At 37.4% G+C, this 18,016-nt stretch overlaps 2 protein-coding genes across 2 annotated transcripts; one reads left to right on the top strand and one right to left on the bottom strand.

The window, feature by feature from the left end:
• Window positions 1-7,216: 7,216 nt before the first annotated feature.
• On the top strand, window positions 7,217-11,599 carry LOC111864782 (U3 small nucleolar ribonucleoprotein protein IMP3). The gene is made up of 6 exons (XM_023852291.2): window positions 7,217-7,501; window positions 7,709-7,816; window positions 7,892-8,098; window positions 10,149-10,221; window positions 11,057-11,106; window positions 11,382-11,599. The coding sequence occupies exons 1-5, from the start codon at window positions 7,365-7,367 to the stop codon at window positions 11,078-11,080; spliced, it is 549 nt and encodes a 182-aa protein (XP_023708059.1). The 5' UTR covers window positions 7,217-7,364; the 3' UTR covers window positions 11,081-11,106; window positions 11,382-11,599.
• On the bottom strand, window positions 11,195-15,986 carry LOC111864781. The gene is made up of 2 exons (XM_023852290.2): window positions 13,751-15,986; window positions 11,195-11,537 (listed from the first exon to the last, which is right to left on the bottom strand). The coding sequence occupies exons 1-2, from the start codon at window positions 15,967-15,969 to the stop codon at window positions 11,396-11,398; spliced, it is 2,361 nt and encodes a 786-aa protein (XP_023708058.1). The 5' UTR covers window positions 15,970-15,986; the 3' UTR covers window positions 11,195-11,395.
• Between the last annotated feature and the right edge of the window lie 2,030 nt (window positions 15,987-18,016).

Raw genomic sequence — 18,016 nt, 5'->3', positions numbered from 1 at the left:
AGCCCCATGAGAATGATTATTGCCAAATTTTTTTTTTCATTTCTGCTGAAGTGACATCCACCCACTTCAACACCTTATAGGTACTGTCGTATGCCTCACGGTGTTGGAGATAGTATCTGTTGGAGATAGTATCTGTTGGTCTCCTCACACGACATGTCAAAGAAACTATCTCCAAAAAACAGTTCAGTTACTTCAGACACTTGTGTAGGGTCCGATGGCATTTGTCTCACCCCTGGATCACCAGTAAACTTTCCCGAAGTGGGTGTTTTGTCCACTTTACCCCATGTGGCTGTCCCCGCAATGCTAGCACTCGCACTTTCATCCGAGCTCTCACTGTCACTTTCACTTTCTCTTCTGGTCACATTATTTTGGGGGCCCCTGTCACTGCCACTGACACTGCCCTCGCTATCAGAAGACGAAGCAGTTGGCAAGTCAGATAACTCATCGGAGATCAAATCACAGATTTCTTCTTCTCTGAGAGCTCGCTCGGCCTTCAACTGCTTTCGTCTCTGAGCCATGTCGACACTGAGAATATCTTGCCTCACACATAGAAGCTTCGACTTGAACAAAGGCACTTTTCTTTAGCGTGAGAGGGGAATAGAGAGCAGTCACGTTGCTGACTCGGAAAACAAACATTCCGAAGGTCAGCTACACAGTACTTTTACAGACACGTGGCCACCAAAGCGAGGAATAGTGTGTTGCAACATAACGTGTCCTAAAAGCCTAAATCTAGGCGACCAGTCTGCCACGTTTAAAACCCAAACGCCTAGGCCTAGGCGTCCGGTCCGCAAAGTGTTAAAAAGCAAAGCAAACTCCCAGAAAACCCCTCTACTTTATGATACTTCATAATTTTAATTTTAATTTTAATTTAATTTAATTTAATTTTAACTTTTAACTTCTGAGTTATAATGTTTTACATTTTAAGACTAATATTCAGATGTAATGAAACATAAGAATCGTAATGAAATATATAACCACTAACATGGATCCACATTAGAAATGCAATTCAATATGAGTGATACACTTCATGAATGTTGCCTGTTGATGATCCAGCTGGCTCAAAACATGCAAAAAAATGTACATAATAAACGAATATTAATGCAATAATGGTGGTTTATTTATTACAAATTTGTTATGTTGATGGTTGTATAATAATACTATATAAAGGGTGTTTCACTCAGGGTGGAACCTGGCATTTTGTTAATAACTCGGATACTAATAAAGATATTGCAACGAAATTTGGAGTGGACTTACCTCAATTCATGTGAAGTCTGATGACATCATAACAAGTGCTGGAAATGGCCACCATTTGCGTCCAGACAGCATTGGACTCGGCATGCCATGTTTTGGAAAGTCCTTGCCCATACGTCAGGTGTCACTTCTTGGACGGCCTCACTTATGTTTGCTTTTAAAGCCTCTATGGTTTGCGGTTTGTTGGCGTAAACTTGCGCTTTCAAATGTCCCCACAAAAAATCAGGAGGCGTTAGATCGGGCGAGCGTCATTTCCAGGGGACTTTGGCCACTGCGCTCGCCTGATCTAATGCCGCCTGATTATTTTTTTGTGGGGACATTTGAAAGCGCAGGTTTACTTCAACAAACCGCGAGTCATAGGCTTTAAAAGCAATCATAAGTGAGGCTATCCAAGAAGTGACACCTGACGTATGGGCAAGGACTTTCCAAAACATGGCGCACCGAGTACAATGCTGTCTGGACACAAATGGTGGCCATTTCCAGCACTTGTTATGATGTCACAAGACTTCACATGAACTGAGGTAAGTCAACTCCAAATTTCGTTGCAGTATCTTTATTAGTACCCGAGTTATTAACAAAATGCCGGGTTCCGCCCTGAGTGAAACACTCTTTAGTAATACACAACAGGATGCAAACAATAAAGATAACTCCAGACATAGGCTAAATTCAGTTATTGGCCAGGTATCTGTCATGACATGAAAGGAGTGCACATTGTAATTTGCTAATTGAAACTTTATTGATATAAGCTTCATTTCAGCAAATTGTGTCTCCAGTATGTATAATGGTTAAGCAAATATAGTCTCCTAAAAGTCTAAATGGCTTTCTGGACACTGTATAAAAGGGTAAGTTTCCCCTGTTTTCTACTGTGGATCTCATAGAGAACTTGCAAAGATATTATGGTAACTACTCTGTAATCTTGCCAGTATGTTTAGTAGCCACAGCTGTCAGAGTGATTTGCAAGTATTTTAGTAGAGTTTTTGGATGGGGTTTATGTTACCATTCCCAGTCATTCTTTAATTGCGTGACTAAACTTTGATTTCTTAATCCGAGGTTACTCCTGTAAAGCTTTATGCACTCTGTATTGTGATATTAACAAGGAGAGCAACTACATCCCTGTGAAGAACAGTTCTGCTTATGATTATATGAAGAAAAATAATCAAGCATAGGTGACTTGCAATCAGGAAGGCTGAATTTGTTGCCTGATTAGTGCCCTGTGATTGTTAAGTATGTCTTGGCTTGTGTTCGTCGTCTGCCTAATAATTCAGACAAAGTTAATTTTCTTAATGGTTCATTGTGTTTATGAGGTGCATGTTTGCTTGTTGTCTTTCTCATGATTGAACCCACATAATATGCCAGTTAGGGATATGCTAGCATTGTGGAATTAAAACATTGTCTTCCTTCTGTTTCTCACTTACCAACCTGTTAGATTAATTGCCTCTGTGGGTACAGGTGTCCAGCAAAGACAACATTTTGTGTCTTTAAACATGTTTATATTATTCAAGCATAATTCTCGTACTTAAATATTGCATGTTCTCATTAACTGTTCATGCTGCAGCCTTTGGTATGCATTATTGTTTGTCTTTGTCTCTTTCTTCATGACCACATGGATGATGAAAACAAGAGAAATGTTCACAGTTAAATGTCACATATTCATAACTCACATCATGAGACTACAATAATAAAAACATTTGGATTGTGGTCTTCTGAGTTATGAAATCATGTTGACTAGTATGTGGGTACCATCATAATGGAGGAAAAGTGATATCCATTGACAAGACTGCACAGTGTTAAAGTCCAAAAGTCCACAGTGTGAATGATAACTTCTGTGAAGACATAAAACCTGATGTAAGAAAAACGTTTATTGTTGTGGTGTCTATGTACAGTATGAGACACAGATGCATTGGCATTACCGAACCTTTATACTGTCAAACTACACTACAGAAATGCCAAGGCTTGTTGGGTTTAAATGCAGCTGCTCACAGAAATCCACAGTACTTGCTCATATTACCTTCAAATGACCACAGATATAGATGTGCAAAGGCCTGTTCTTTCTTCTGATTGTTAATATATGACAGTTGATTCTGTCTATTGAAAATACTACTGAACCCAGCAATTAATAGTAATCTGATCTCTTAAGCTTTGGCAGTTTAATGCAAGTATGCCAAGCCTGTCCAATCAGCTTGTGGTGTGCAGAGAGTCAAGGAAACTGTTTGCAGGTAGTGTAGTCCTGACAGTCTATACAGACTATATACACTCTGTATAGTTATTATTTGCAAATTAAGTATGATTTCATTATAATGTTAAGTCATCTGGTAATGACTCTTTATTCCATGCACTTATGTGGTCTCTCAGGAAAAATCAGTTCTTTGATATCTTTATCCCTCACCCCAATTCTTCCTTTACTTTACACCTGCTCAGCCTTTATCTGCTTATTTCTAATGTATTCCATGCCTATCCCTTTTATTTGGCGCTGCCATCAGCATTCCTCAACCGCATCTTTGTTGCTTTTCCTTTATGTTAAAAAACGGCCATGTTATATATGTAGTATATCATTTCAGCATTTTCCCTGAGTCTTGTGTCTTCTGTGATTACAAGTAAAGAAACGTGCATTGAACTGCCTTCTCTGTATCAGATGTGAATGCATGTACTTGTATTATTATTGAATGTTGCATCAGGGCTGTCTGACAATTACTTATATCTGTAAGACATTGAGAGAAACTGCGTCCTCTGTAAGTGCATGCAAACCTACATTAAACTGGCTTTTTTGTGTAATGTGTCTAAGTAATATGTTGGCTCCTGAAATACTCAAAACATGTATAAGGCAAGCACAATGTTGGACTACTAAAACTATGGTCACTGGTTTGGATCCAAGTAGAAGCATATATGTACGACTGCAACTATGTCTACATAGGCAAGGGGCTTTGCAAGGAACTGGTCTCCCATTGGAATAGCTCCACCAGGTGTCTTGCAGGTAAATGCAGATTTTTCATACTTTTGCATCCCTCCTTTGGCTTAATTATTCTGGTCAGAAATCGATATCAAAGAGGAAAGACAAGGATAACACATTGAGATGAGATGTAAATGAAAAATGAAGTTAACTGGAGTGGACTTGGTGGTCCCAGAATAGAACAGTGGGCCATCATTCACAATGTTCTTTGTTCAGTCCTTGGCTGAATCCCTGTGCAGATTTTGGTGTGCATCTGCCTTCATCTCTACCAAAGATAAAACTTTGGAAATGTGAAGAATACCAGTATTTGAACATTCTGCTGGTAAATAGTAACCTGTTTGTCTGCATTTATTCTGTGCTTGTGTAGGTAGTTTCTTTGCCTTGGGCTGATCCCCCATCAAGGTGTCCTACCGACTGGTCCACCGAACCTCCTATCCAGTGGGTAACAGGGGCTCTTTCCCCTTGGGCAAAGCAGCAGGGACATGAAGCTGACCACTCATCTCCAGCTAGTGCCAAGGTCAAGAAAATATGGCTCTATGCATCCACTCCCCCATATGCTTTCATGGTGTAGCGCTTAGTTAAGCAACTTTAATTAGGTATCTGGCCTTTACAGCAGGCTTGGGAACCTATTTGGAATTGCTGCATAGGGTGCTCTTTTGTTATATTCGGGGATTTGAGATTGCATAAATTGAACAGAACTTAATGAAGATTAACAAGAGTTTTATCCAGTGGAACATCAGGGATGCAGATATGAAATATGTACCAGCATGGTTTCAAGTAAATGCTTGTAATTCTTGCACATTGCCTACTGGAATGAGACTGTGTAGCGTGGTAAATAGGTGTCAACATTATGGAGGAACCATTCGTCTTCCAGGCAGAAAGAAGGTTCAGAAAACAAGAAGAATTGAGGATGTTTGAAAACTGATGAGAATATGTAAACCAGAGAAGGATGTAGTAAGAGAAATGTAGAAACTAGCATCAATTTTTACTGTTCATGTAATATTTTTGGGAAGATTAAATAAAGAAAGAGTCATCGTTTACATTCCCTACAGAACGGACAATATTTTGTAAGATGAGGCACCGACTAAATAATTAACATTAATATTACTACATCTACATCATGAGCCGCCAAAACAGTTTATTATAGATACACAAAATATAGAATACTCCAATTTGTCTGTGAGAACACAACAAAATCACAAAAACCAACAACTGACTCGATGATGTAAAGCATTAATCGAAGAATTTTATTCTTGTTGTGACGGTTTTAATAAAGAAATTGTATAAAGAAAGATATAGTTGTATATGAAATGTGTAACCACACTCTACATGGTCTGCAAGCTGATTTAACTGTTCAGTGGCTAATTTTCATATTACTAATGTAAAACCTCATAGCTGTACTGAAGGTGGTTTAGTTATTTAGTAAAATGTCATCTGCTTATGATCATATTCAGTGACTGGCTTTGTTTTGTAGTGCTGCATCTTGTTACTGGTCCTAGGAAGTAAAAATGTTGAATTTTGTTACTAAAATCATCTAATTCAGCTGGAACTTTTTTTTTTTAATTTCATTTATTCTTGTATTCAAGTAGATCCAATTACAGGGTTATAAACAAGTTGACACACCACTGGATATAGAATGCGTCAAAAATCAAAACAAATATTCCAATCAATCACTGGAACAAGTCAAAATAACATAATATAAAACATAGACAACACAGTCACTAAACATAATAAAATGTGACTACAGAAAGACTTAAATACTAGATGTAAAAATATTTTAACCATTTATCTTATAAAATTCATCCAGTTTATAAAAACAATGCATATGAATGGATATTATCAATAAACAATACAATATCAAATAATGTATATTACATCACTCACACATCAAAAGAAAAACTAAAAACTTCTAACATGCATGAACAATAAATGGAATAAATAACTTCTCACAGAAGTGTACTAAAATTATTATGGTAATAAATGGATTCCTAAATAAATAAATTCATAAAACAACAGAGATTATATGTTAAAATACATAAAAGTCATAGTTAGTATGTATGCAGATCTAAAGTAGATGATTATTTATATATTTTTAGTTAGTTAATAGGACTTGTCAAGGATAATTTTAGATACTATTTATAAGAACCAAGATCACCCCTTGTGTTCCATTCATAATATTCATTTAAAGAATAAAATGAACCAGCAAGAAGAAACTCTTAGAGCCTGTTTGAATTTAGTAATATCATTTAATAGATTCCTGTTGCCTCGTGGTAGATTACTGAATATCATAATTCCTGTATAATATATACCCTTCTGCACTTTAGCTAATTTATTACTTGGAAAATGTAAGTCAAAACCTTGTCTGGTGTTAATGCTGTGTATAGCAGAATTAAATTTAAATACATCTAAATTCTTAACAACAAAAATTGATGCAGAAAATATATATTGAGAATATAAGGGCAGAATATTTAACTGCTTGAAAAATGGACGACAAGAGTCCTTATTTCTTGCCTTCATAATAATTCTCACTATTAGTTTTTGGATTTTGAAAATTAAATTACTGTGAGTCAAATTGCCCCAAAATATTATTCCATATGACATAATGGGATGTACATATGCAAAATAAATCATCCTTAAACTCTCCTGAGTCTCCTATCCAAATGGTTGTAATACCTGTATGTATGGATTGTTGAATGATAATAAAAATGAAAATGAAAATAACTGCAGAAAGGGTTCTAATAGAATAACAAGCCGCATTCAACTTGGTTACAAACTAGGGTAAAGCTGTGTTAAGTGTTCTATTTCTACTACCAGAGAGTTGGTTAAGTAGGAAGATGGTTCATAGGGAAATGGCTATGAAGATGTCGGTAGATGAGGCTGGGACAGGAACGTGTCGATATTTGTTATGTCGAATTTTAGTGTCTGCAGTTTCTGTTGCCCAAGTGTTCAATTTGCTACTCAGAAAGCCCGCCAAAGAATATAAATTTAAATTGACACCGATGTTCGTATGGCATAAACGTGCCGCGCTATCGTGTGAGAAATTCTTAAAACAATCACATGCGTTGTAGACCCTGTACACATCGTACAGATCGGTACAGATGTACAGATTGCAGTATGAAATGATTGGAGGTTTGTAGTGTATAGGTAAACGTGTGGGCTTATAATTATGGTGCGAAAACTAAAGTTTCATGAGCAAAAACTTTTAAAGAAGGTTGATTTCATATCATGGGAAGTTGACAACAATCTGCACGAAGTTAAAGTTATGAGAAAATACTGTATTCAGAAAAGAGAAGACTATACGAAGTAAGTGAAAAACTTTTATTACCCGGTATCATATTCTTTGACACGTGCACAATGAGATCTGTAAGGCATGTGAGTATTATTCCTGCGTAATTTACATATAATGCCGGATTCTATTTATAAAACTTGTATCTGTTTACGTTTCAGAATAACATAACCTTTCTAATACACCGCATATTATTAAAACAATGGCACACAACATTGTTTCAGGTACAATAAATTGTCCCGTCAAATACGTGAACTAGCAAGGAAAATAAAAGATTTGGACCAAAAGGATCCATTTCGGATAGAGTCAAGTGCTCAGTTACTAGAAAAGTTGTAAGTATTACAAAATTAATGTGTCACAGCCTTATAATTTTTAGTAGGGAACAAGGTTAATGTTTTGTTTTACAGGTATATGTTGGGTCTGATTCCAACAAAATGGGATTTGTCGCTCTGCAATGATGTGACTGCTTCATCCTTCTGCCGCCGTCGACTCCCTGTGATAATGGTCAAGAACAAGACCTGTGGTTCACTTCGCATGGCCACAAAGTTTATACAACAAGGACATGTGAGAGTTGGTCCACAAGTTGTGAAGGACCCAGCATTTATTGTTGCAAGGTACGTCATTTTCATGCTGCACAAGTGGGGAAAAGTGAGGATTATTATAGCAGCAACTAATGCATATATCCTGCCAATTTTATAATTTTCATAAGTGAGCAAGCTGGCTCAAATGGTAAAGCTCTAGACATGTATTTGGGAAAGGCTAATTTTGAATTTCAGCCCAAAACTGGCCATCTTGATGGAAATCATGATTTTCTGTAGTCCCTCCAGGTAGATGACTTAATTGTATCTCTTGAAAATCAGGTCGTGACTGCTTCCTTCCACATTCCTTCCCATTTATTCTTTACTGGTCGTTTTATCATTGAATACTTTATAATGTGATGTATAAAGAGGACCAATAAATAAACCACAAATAATAAAAAATAAAATTATTCCATGGAACAGGACTTTTCTCAAGAAGCTGTAGTTTTTTAGCTAGTCCATAAATTCACTGCGTGTTCTGGAATATGAAGGTTCAGTAATATGTTCATAAGAGCCCATCACTGGACCCTATCTCAAATGAGATGAATCCACTGCATGTCCTCCCATGCTAATTCTATAAGAGTGTAAAGAAATATATTTAAGTGAATTGGAACTTTATTATGAAATAATTAAAAGGTACTTAAAATGTTACAGGTTTTTTTATTTTGGTTTGCCATCATCAGATCGTTATGTTTTAAATGGGGGATGAAGTGGGGGTTTGTAATCTGTCCTGATATTTGTACTTATAACAGTTACACATGTATGTGATATTACTGTCTGTGAATCAAAGAGTTAACAATTCTCTTGAAGTTGCTTAATGACTTCTCATAGGAACTGATTACTAATTATGAGCCATTATTTACAATGGAAACCCTGCCTCCACTCACAGTTCCCGCCCACGTTCCACCCATAGTTCACTGCAAGTACGTTCATGTGAATATAGTGACTTGTATCAAGCTTCTGTAACAGATGTAACACACAAAGTAGTATAAATCACACTGATACATGTGGACGCTACATCACAGATTCTAAATACATGCAACTTTTTGATACTATGTACATCAGTGATAGTTTTGAATTGACCATTATAATTCAGTGTGAAACTTTTATTATGGTAGTGGCACATAAACTGTATATGAACCCATATCTGATTGTTTTCCTATCTGATAATGTATTTGCACTACCAGACTCAATGAAAGTAGTCCTTTTTGTAACACACTGGGATAGGAGCTGTGTCATCTCTAGTTCCTGCACCTATGACATTATGCTGGTAGCACAGATCTCATCTCATTATGTTGGTCACACAGTCTCACACTTATATCATGAAATGAATTTCACCAGTATGTATTTATGAATGAAAGAAAGAATGTTTGTTTGAGTTTGATATATACCATAATTTCTCTTTGTTCTTCAGTATTGTAAACAGGGTTGAAATTGAGCCAATTTTGTTCCCTTGATGAGCTGTTGACTTCGTACAGGTGTGTTATTTCAAGTTTTGTAGTCACGTCATAGTTGTGTTCTGTGACATCATGATCCAGTGTAGATCAGTGGAAGCTCAGGTGAAGGGAAAATTTGTGTGGCAGGGAGGGGAAAACACTGTACAGTGTAGCTGATACCATATGCAGTTCTCAGTCGAAACTTGGAAGGGGAAAACTGCTCACAGTTGCTGGAATGTGAACTTTCTCCTAAACAAGGGTACGGCAGAGAGGATGGGTTATCAGGACCTTATGGGCTGCTTTGGAACCAAAACTGGAAGTATAGTTCATATAAAAAGATGCAGAAAAACAGTGGTGGCTAGTTAGGAATTACTCGTGATGAACATACAAGAGAAACACCCAATTTTATTCAGTGGTTTTCCACATGTTAGAAGTTGTGCTCGTACTACCGCAGTTTCACTGTAGTAACATTCCAGAGAAAACTGCTGTCTCCATCTTCAGGAGCAGTGTGGCAGCAGGGTTCACGAAACAACTGTGTTACATCCCAGAAAACTGTAACCTGTATACATATCTTTTGGTGTGGCATTTTATGATTCGTGTGGAACCTGTAAGCACAGATATGATTGCAGTCTTTGTGTGCATATTGACAGGAATTTGGAGGACTTTGTAACATGGGTGGATACTTCAGCCATCAGAAGACATGTCATGGAGTACAATGAAATGGTAGGTTCATCATTGATTGTATTCAACTTTATTCTCTGTGCTTGTACTGCAAAGTAACATTGTGCAGTCAACAGAATGGAAAATGTTAATGCTACAAACAGAACAACTGAATAAGATTACAAGGTGATAGAAAGGATACAATATTTTTCCTTAACAAACTCACTGACTAACTTTCAAGATGACATCCAGTCTGTATTATGGAAGTAATATAGTTCTTCTTGAATGGTTCATGTGTATATATACATACCTCATCATACTGGTAAAACTACTGCAAGAAATGTAACAAAGACTTTCTTAAAGATGTCTTTATCTGACTTCAGTGCAATCAGTGAATGAGATGTTAATGTTTGGTGCAGTGTTGCATCCCTTTGTGAAGTCTCGGAAGCTTCTATGGAAATGGATGTCATATTTGCTTTTATAAAACCTTCCCAAATTTAGGAAGTCATGAACTTACCCCTAAGACCCACTTTTATTAAAAGAGAATAATTATTTTTCATATTATCTGAATATTGTGGTTTGTAATTAACCGAGTTGTGAACAAGAAACTCAGAGCACTGAACGTTTGTGTCAGTACAATAAAATTTACTTTTTAGAACTATTTGCTTTTTATATTGTATATACTATATAACAATGTTTGCTTTTTATATGGATGTTTTACTAACCCTTCTTATGGAATAACGAAACTACATCAGCATTGAAAGCATAAAGGAGATCTAAAAGAAAGCTGTTGTCAACAGAATTATAACAAATTGCAATGTTTAAATGTGTGTGTATGTGCATCAACTTGTACAGGAATATTGAGAACATAACACTGACTTTCCGGCTTCTTTTACAGCGTGATGACTTTGAGATGCTCTAGAAGTGGCATGAGTGGAAATTATACAGGTTTGTGATAGTTCCTTTTTCAGAAAATCAACTTTCAGTAGTAATTGCAAAAATACCAAGACTAACAGAAATATTTTCATAGTACAGAAATGGCTCTTGCAGAGTTAAATGGCAGAAGAAGTTTTAGAAGGACTTTCACAGACATTACATAAGACAACACTATGAAATTCTAGAACTTGATAGGACCAATTGTGGCTTGCACTAATGCAAATTGTATGTAGAAAATTTATCTAGTTTATATTCCTTTGTGGACATTCTGAATTGTACCCAAACAGATGCCAAAATGAATCTATATGTTGTGTGATCTGGGGCCCCATCTTGAACCTGTGCCCTTGGATGCTGGTGCCACTGGACTTGGTTTCAAGATGCCTTCAGATGCTGCACTCTGTGGAAGTGTCCACATCTCTTTCCTCACTCGTGTTAGAAGGGCACTGAAAAGTTTATGTAATTGTAATATTTTGTAAAGAGAAGAATAAATGTAAAATATACGTGACTTCTGCATTTAGTCCTTAGATTAAAAATGCGTGGAGGTATACCTCTATTCCCCATATGTTTAAATCGTATGATGCTGGATTAACCATGTAACCACAGGGAAAACTTTTTTTTTACCTTATATGACACTGTTTAGGTGTTTGGCCATTACAGCACGTTTGGACAACCAATTCAGAAGCGGTGGATCATCTGACTTTTTTTCAGAATATTCATGGATTGCACATTTCATAACAGTAATCTGTCCAGTGGAACATCATGAGTGCAGAGATAAAACTCTTACCAGAAAACACTTGGAAGTGTTGAAGATCACTCTCTTGTGGGCTCTGATGCTGTGTAGTCTGGTAGAAAGGAACCCTTCATCTTCAGGGCAGAGGAGTGGTAAAGATGTAAGCAGCAGGTTTCTCTGAAGTGATAGCTTTCTACCAGACTGCATGATGTCACATCCGTGAATACTGTGTCTGTATAATTTACCTGTTGTTTTGTTTGGATCTCAAACTGGGTCTCTTCCTCTTTTAGAAAAGAGCAAGAGTTGGGGGTGTTTGAAAACAAAGTGATGAGAATATTTAGGCCAGCAAGGGATGTTGTAACAGAATCATAATTTATACATGTAATATAATAGGAAGATTGAATGAGGAAATATGCAGGATATGAGTGAAACAGTGCATACAACATTTTCAACAAACCTCAGAAGACCACGTGGAAGGTCTTGGTATACAGGGTTTGTCCGAAAAGTAATGTCAGTCATGGATGAATGTCAGTGAGTCGATTAAAAAACATTGATTAAATCGCTACAACACATTAAAAGTCTTCAAAATAGGCTCCTTCTGCATCGATACATCGCTTCCAGCGAGATTTACAGGCATCGAAGGCGTCATGGTAGGCCTCCTCCAGAATGTCCATTAGAGCCTTGGTGCAAGCCTCTTTGACTTCGTCAACTGTCCCAAAATGATGTCCTTTCATGGGAGTTTGCAAGCGCAGAAACAAAAAAAAAAAGTCTGGGGGAGCCACGTCAGGACTGTAGGGCGGCTGGGGAACCATTGGCACCTTTGAATCGGTCAGGAAGCGGGTCACGAGGAAGGCAGTGTGGGCTGGAGCATTGTCATGGTGAAGTTTCCAATCGTCTGCGATGTCGGGCTAGATGCGATAAACCCTTCGTTTGAGTCTCTTTAGCACTTCCACATAGAATTTGGCGTTGATGGTTGTACAATGTGGTACAAACTCATGGTGGAGGAGCCCCCTGATGTCAAAGAACACAATGAGCATGACCTTAACCTTTGACTTGCTCATTCTGGCCTTGGGGTGAGGGGATGCCAAGGTGTGCCACTCGGCACTTTGCCTTTTTGTTTTGGGGTCGTACACAAGCACCCAAGTCTCGTCACCTGTGATGACATTGTCTAAAAAGTGAGGGTCACTTTCACACAAGTCCAAAGGTTCTTGGCACGTTTCAACTATGCGCGATTTTTGGTCATCCGTTAACACTTTGTGCACCAGCTTTGCGCACATTTTTCGCATCTGCAAATTGTTCGTCACAATCTTGTGAACGGTACGTTTTGGAATGTTTAATGTCTGTGTCATTAAACGAACACTCAAACGACGGTCTGAGTTCAAAAGTTCTCTCACACGCGTCACATTTTCGTTGGTGGTGCTTGTTGATGGCCGTCCAGCGCGGGCTTCATCGCCGACCTCTTCGCGGCCTTTTAAAAAGACCTTGTGCCACCGGTAGACCTGACGTTTTGACAAACAATCATCACCGAAGGCTGTCTTTATCATGGGAAAAGTTTCCACTGCAGACTTGCCAAGTTTCACCCAAAACTTGATGGCAATCCTTTGACCAAGGAGTGCTGCATTGCAGCTTGCACGGAAGACAAAAACGAGTTTCACGGAAAAGCCTTTCGTCACTCTCAGGAAGTTCAAAGACAACTAAGCGACCACGCGATCATAAGCTGACTTCCCCTCCAGCGATCCCAACCGGTCTGGGCGCGCTGCGACGTATAGTCACTTCACAATAAAATCACTGACATTACTTTTCGTACAAACCCTGTAGACAAAGAAGATAATGTAATCCCTCTGTGCAGTAGCAACACTGAGGATCTTAATCAACTTTTCAAGAGGGGAACTGAACCGGGAACCTTTGTGACACTTTTGTGCTTACTTGAGCCTTGAGATGTCCCGAATGACGTTCCTCAGCTTCTGTCTCTTCTCCTGTACAATCTGTGCCCAGTTTGGAGGGGGAAGCTTGGGTGAAGAAACTGCAGTGTCTGCAACTGTGGCTACACCACATATGGAAGCATGATTGCCCACCCCCTCTCTACTTTGAAACTTGCGCTGATATTCATCTTCAATGTGAAGGAGTTGAGAACCCGTCAGACCAATATCATCATCCAATAGGTAACCATGGCTAGCAGTGTCAAGTCTGTTTTCTTTGGTTAGAGGGTTCTCACCTGCATTTTCCAATATATTTGGAGCTTCCATTGCTTTTGTTGGAGATTTACAGAATATGTCTTTCAACTTGTAGATGTAACTTTCTGACTGATTTATTTCTTGCTTTTGAAGAGATTCTTTTGTCATAGAAGTGGAGGGATGTACTACACTTTGTGGTTCTGCTTTTGTTACTGGGTGTTTAAAGCTGTTATGAATTCTGTTATGAGGAGTTCCATGTTTATCCATGTCATTCTTAGTTGACGCAATGGAGCAGGGTGCAGTGTTCAAAGCTTCTTCATGTGTTTTCATGAAATGTTCTTCTGCAGTTACAGGTTCTGATGGACTCTTACTTTCTTCTGAATAATCTTCAGCTGTTGCTGCTTCCAAGGATTGAAATGCAGTTTTCATATTTGCTGCATCAGTTCTGTTTAGCATGGTGTGTTTTACATCACATATGCTTGTTGCCAGGTTTGGAGGTTCAGACTGATAATTCAAATTAGTGTCAGAAAGAACCTTTGGTGTCACTGTTTCCACATCTTCATGTTCTTTATATCTCTGTAGCTCGATGCTGTCCACATTGCAGATTTCTGGAACCTTTGCTGCTCCCGATGGGGACAAAGTTAGAGTCTCTATCATTTTGTCTGAATGAACTTCTGAATTGTGGATTGGAAGGTCATTTATTAAGAGACTTGACTCTTGGCATTCTGTTTCTGGTTCATTTCCAGAACTGGAAGCAATTTGCTTGGCATCTATAGCCATTAATTGAGAATGATTATTTTTGTCTCTTTCATCTTCTGCTTTAAGAATATCATCACTCATATATCCTTTCCCTTCACATTTGTTTGCCCCTGAGTTTTGTTCCGAAATTTTAATGAAGGTTGTTGCTGGTGACACTGGCTGTGCTTTTGTCAGTTCCATTTCCTTGGTCATGTCACCAGTTAATTGTGAGTGACTCGGATCTTTCAAGAGTAGATCAAGTGGTAATGGTGAATTTTCTTCACTTCCAGTTAGTGTTCTCATGGAATGCATGTACTGTGGCAACTTGACCATTAAACTCTGCATCTGGCACAAAACAGAGCCATAGCCTGGTTTCATTTTTGACTCCTCATTACAATCTGAAGGTTTATTCGTCGCTGTTAGCAACTTCTTGTTAGGAGGCAAAATTATGTTTTCAGATTTGTTCTTGATATTTTTCCCAGCTCCTTCTCGAACATTGACTATCATGTCTTGTTCTTTGTCTTGATCATCTTTTCTTAAAATAGGATTGTTTTCATTTTGTGTTTGCTTTGTAGGTGTCGGACATTGATATAGTTCCTCTAAATGTTTAGTAAAAGGTGTATTACACTTATTCCCATCAACTTTACACATGATGTTTGAAGTATCAGGGTCTTTATTTCCAGCAGTAATATCTGCACTGTTTATTAAACAAACAGAGTTACTTTCAGGCTTCTTGCCAGATTTTTGAACCACACAGCTCATTTCTACATTTTTCACTTCATCCCTCTGACTTCCTTCATGCTTACTCTTCTCACCTTGTGTTTCATTTGTTTCATTTTCTACATATTTCTGAGTGGACTGCTGACTCAGTCGGTTGTCTTCTTCGCCATTTCCATTGCAACCAACAGTCTTGCTTTCAGCATGCACTTTTCCTGCATCTATTCCCTTGTTGTCCATGGATATTTGTCCATTTTCAGTACTTTCATCACCACACACGTTTTCTGTAGAAGGTGCTATATCTTTCAGCGAAGAATTTTGGGCCGTTTTTTCTGTATCATAATCATAATGAACTAGCTTGAGGGGTGGTTGCCAGTTACGCAGGACATTTCTGCTTGATGTAGGATTTGCTGATAGTGCAGGCTGTGATAGACTAAAGGAAATATTTTTGTGGGGTTTTGAATCACTTTTTTGCTTCATAATTTTTGTTTTGCTTTTGCAGTTTTTCTGTTGCATTATTCTTTCAGAATTGGCCTTACTGTTTGAACTTCCTGCTTCGGTGCTCTTTGATTTAGGTTTCTTGGCTCTGTTTGACTCTGTTGGAGGTCTCTTTCCTATGAAAAGAACACATGCTGTTTTAAAAGCATTGAGTTTGATGTGAAATAATGTACTAACGCAATTGACTTCTCATACTTCGATGAATGTAAAACATCACAGGATATAAGTGAAAATAAAAAAAAAATATTGGACAACAGATTCATATAACTTCAGGGAAGTTTTATTATAATACTGGGGCATTTATTTAAGAAATCTTAAAAATAATTATGTGTACACACATGTGAAATTAATAATTTTAAAAATTATCTGTGTTAATTTAATGAATGTTATGTAGGCAGATTCAAACTTTGTGACAATGTTAATAACAATGTGTGTATGTATTGGTGATAATTCATGGGTGTTGTGTTAAGGCAGATGATGAAGTAGAAGGAAAAGAATTATAAATTAAATTTTTACAGAAGTTGAGCTTCAAAATGTGTTAATAGAGTTGGAAGAGAGATAATTATAATGGTTAAGAGGTGGTCCCAATAAATTATTGAATGAAATCAGAACTGTTAAGAGCTGCTTTCAAGAAAATCGCCATTATGTGCTTGGAGCCCACTGTGAAGAGTGGGCACTGACCTATGGTGGGTAAACTCTGGTACCAAATATGAATAAAATATGTCCAACTGTTCTGGAATTACAAAGGCGCACATACATAGTGACACATTGCAAAACCCAGTTTTTGTGTTTATGGGCTCTGAGAATATGTAAATCTGGCAAAATCTAAAGATCAATATTTTTATGAGCAAAGTACTTCATCATAGCACATATATGAGGAAATAAAACAGCAGAGAGAACAAGGATACCAATTTAAAGGAAAGAAATCCATAGCATTACCCAGAATAGGGTGCTTTGACTAGGTACTGCAAAACATCAAGAGGGGAATAAGGAGCTGGCAAGAAATTGAAAAGAGAGGTTTGAGAGAAAAAAATGAGATTGGATACTTTTTGTCTATTGACTATTTTGAATTTGAAATTAATTGAATTGACTTCACTTGAACAAAATAGAAACAGTGCTAGAAGGAGCTGCTTTGAGCCATTAGCAGCTCATCAAAGAAGCCAGTCAGTAACACAAAATTAAAAGACAAAATTAATCTAAATGCAGTTAGTGACTTATAAGAGACATTATATCCAATATAGAAGAAGGAATGTGCCAATGAGTTTTCCTTATACTAGTGTTTTCCCTGGTTTTCATGTAAAGTTCTGGCTTTATGGCCTGCCATTTTAGAAGCTGTATTTATCTATGTTAAAACACACTGACAGTAGAATGAAACGTTTTTGGCTTCAGTAATTTAAAAGTGTAATTGGAGGAGAACTGTTAGTAGCAAGAACAATAACAGTATAATGAACATCCTTAAAATACAATGCACAGTATAAAAAACGACCTGGTATTAAAATAATCTGAATTTTTACGTACTTTTCAGTCCCAATCTTGATTCAATAGCTGATAAAATTATGTTTGGAAATTGATGACTCTTCACTTTTTCATCAGACATTGCTGAAACAACCTAACATTTCAGTGCTTAGTAGTAAGAAATGAAAATTAATATTATCATGTGTTAAGCTCAAATTCATTCTTCATGACCCTAATGCGTTTGGGAAGGCAAAGTAAAACAGACCAAGTTCCATCTTAATATTCTTCTATCTCTTCTCAGTCTTCCAACTGAATTTTCCCCAGGAGTATTCCCCACCACATTTCTGTACTTCTTGTCTCTTTACTAATAGCCTTCTAGCATTCACTGCCCTAGCTGCACCAGATGACTTGTACGAGTCACAAAATTCACTGCTATCTAATATCCTAAATGATTCACCTCATTCATCTTAGGTTCCAATATATTGCACAGCATTAAATTTTCAGACATTTGCAATTTATGATGTTCTCTCCAAGTAAGGCAATGATTCACAGCCACGCAAAACTACTAGAAAAATTATTTTATGTCTTTTGATTTTATGTCATGTTGCCC

The sequence above is a fragment of the Cryptotermes secundus genome, unplaced genomic scaffold, assembly GCF_002891405.2.
Source record: "Cryptotermes secundus unplaced genomic scaffold, Csec_1.0 scaffold1273, whole genome shotgun sequence".
Lineage (NCBI taxonomy): Eukaryota > Metazoa > Arthropoda > Insecta > Blattodea > Kalotermitidae > Cryptotermes > Cryptotermes secundus.
This window is presented reverse-complemented; position numbering and strand designations above follow the sequence as displayed.

Coding starts and splice junctions, on each gene's coding strand:
- LOC111864781 (XM_023852290.2), bottom strand. CDS start 15,969: ATGCAACAGAAAAACTGCAAAAGCAAAACAAAAATTATGAAGCAAAAA. Junction 11,538..13,750: donor CGGGACATCTCAAGGCTCAA/GTAAGCACAAAA, acceptor TAAACTTTTCAG/TGCCCTTCTAACACGAGTGA.
- LOC111864782 (XM_023852291.2), top strand. CDS start 7,365: ATGGTGCGAAAACTAAAGTTTCATGAGCAAAAACTTTTAAAGAAGGTT. Junction 7,502..7,708: donor AAAAGAGAAGACTATACGAA/GTAAGTGAAAAA, acceptor ACATTGTTTCAG/GTACAATAAATTGTCCCGTC. Junction 8,099..10,148: donor CCAGCATTTATTGTTGCAAG/GTACGTCATTTT, acceptor GCATATTGACAG/GAATTTGGAGGACTTTGTAA.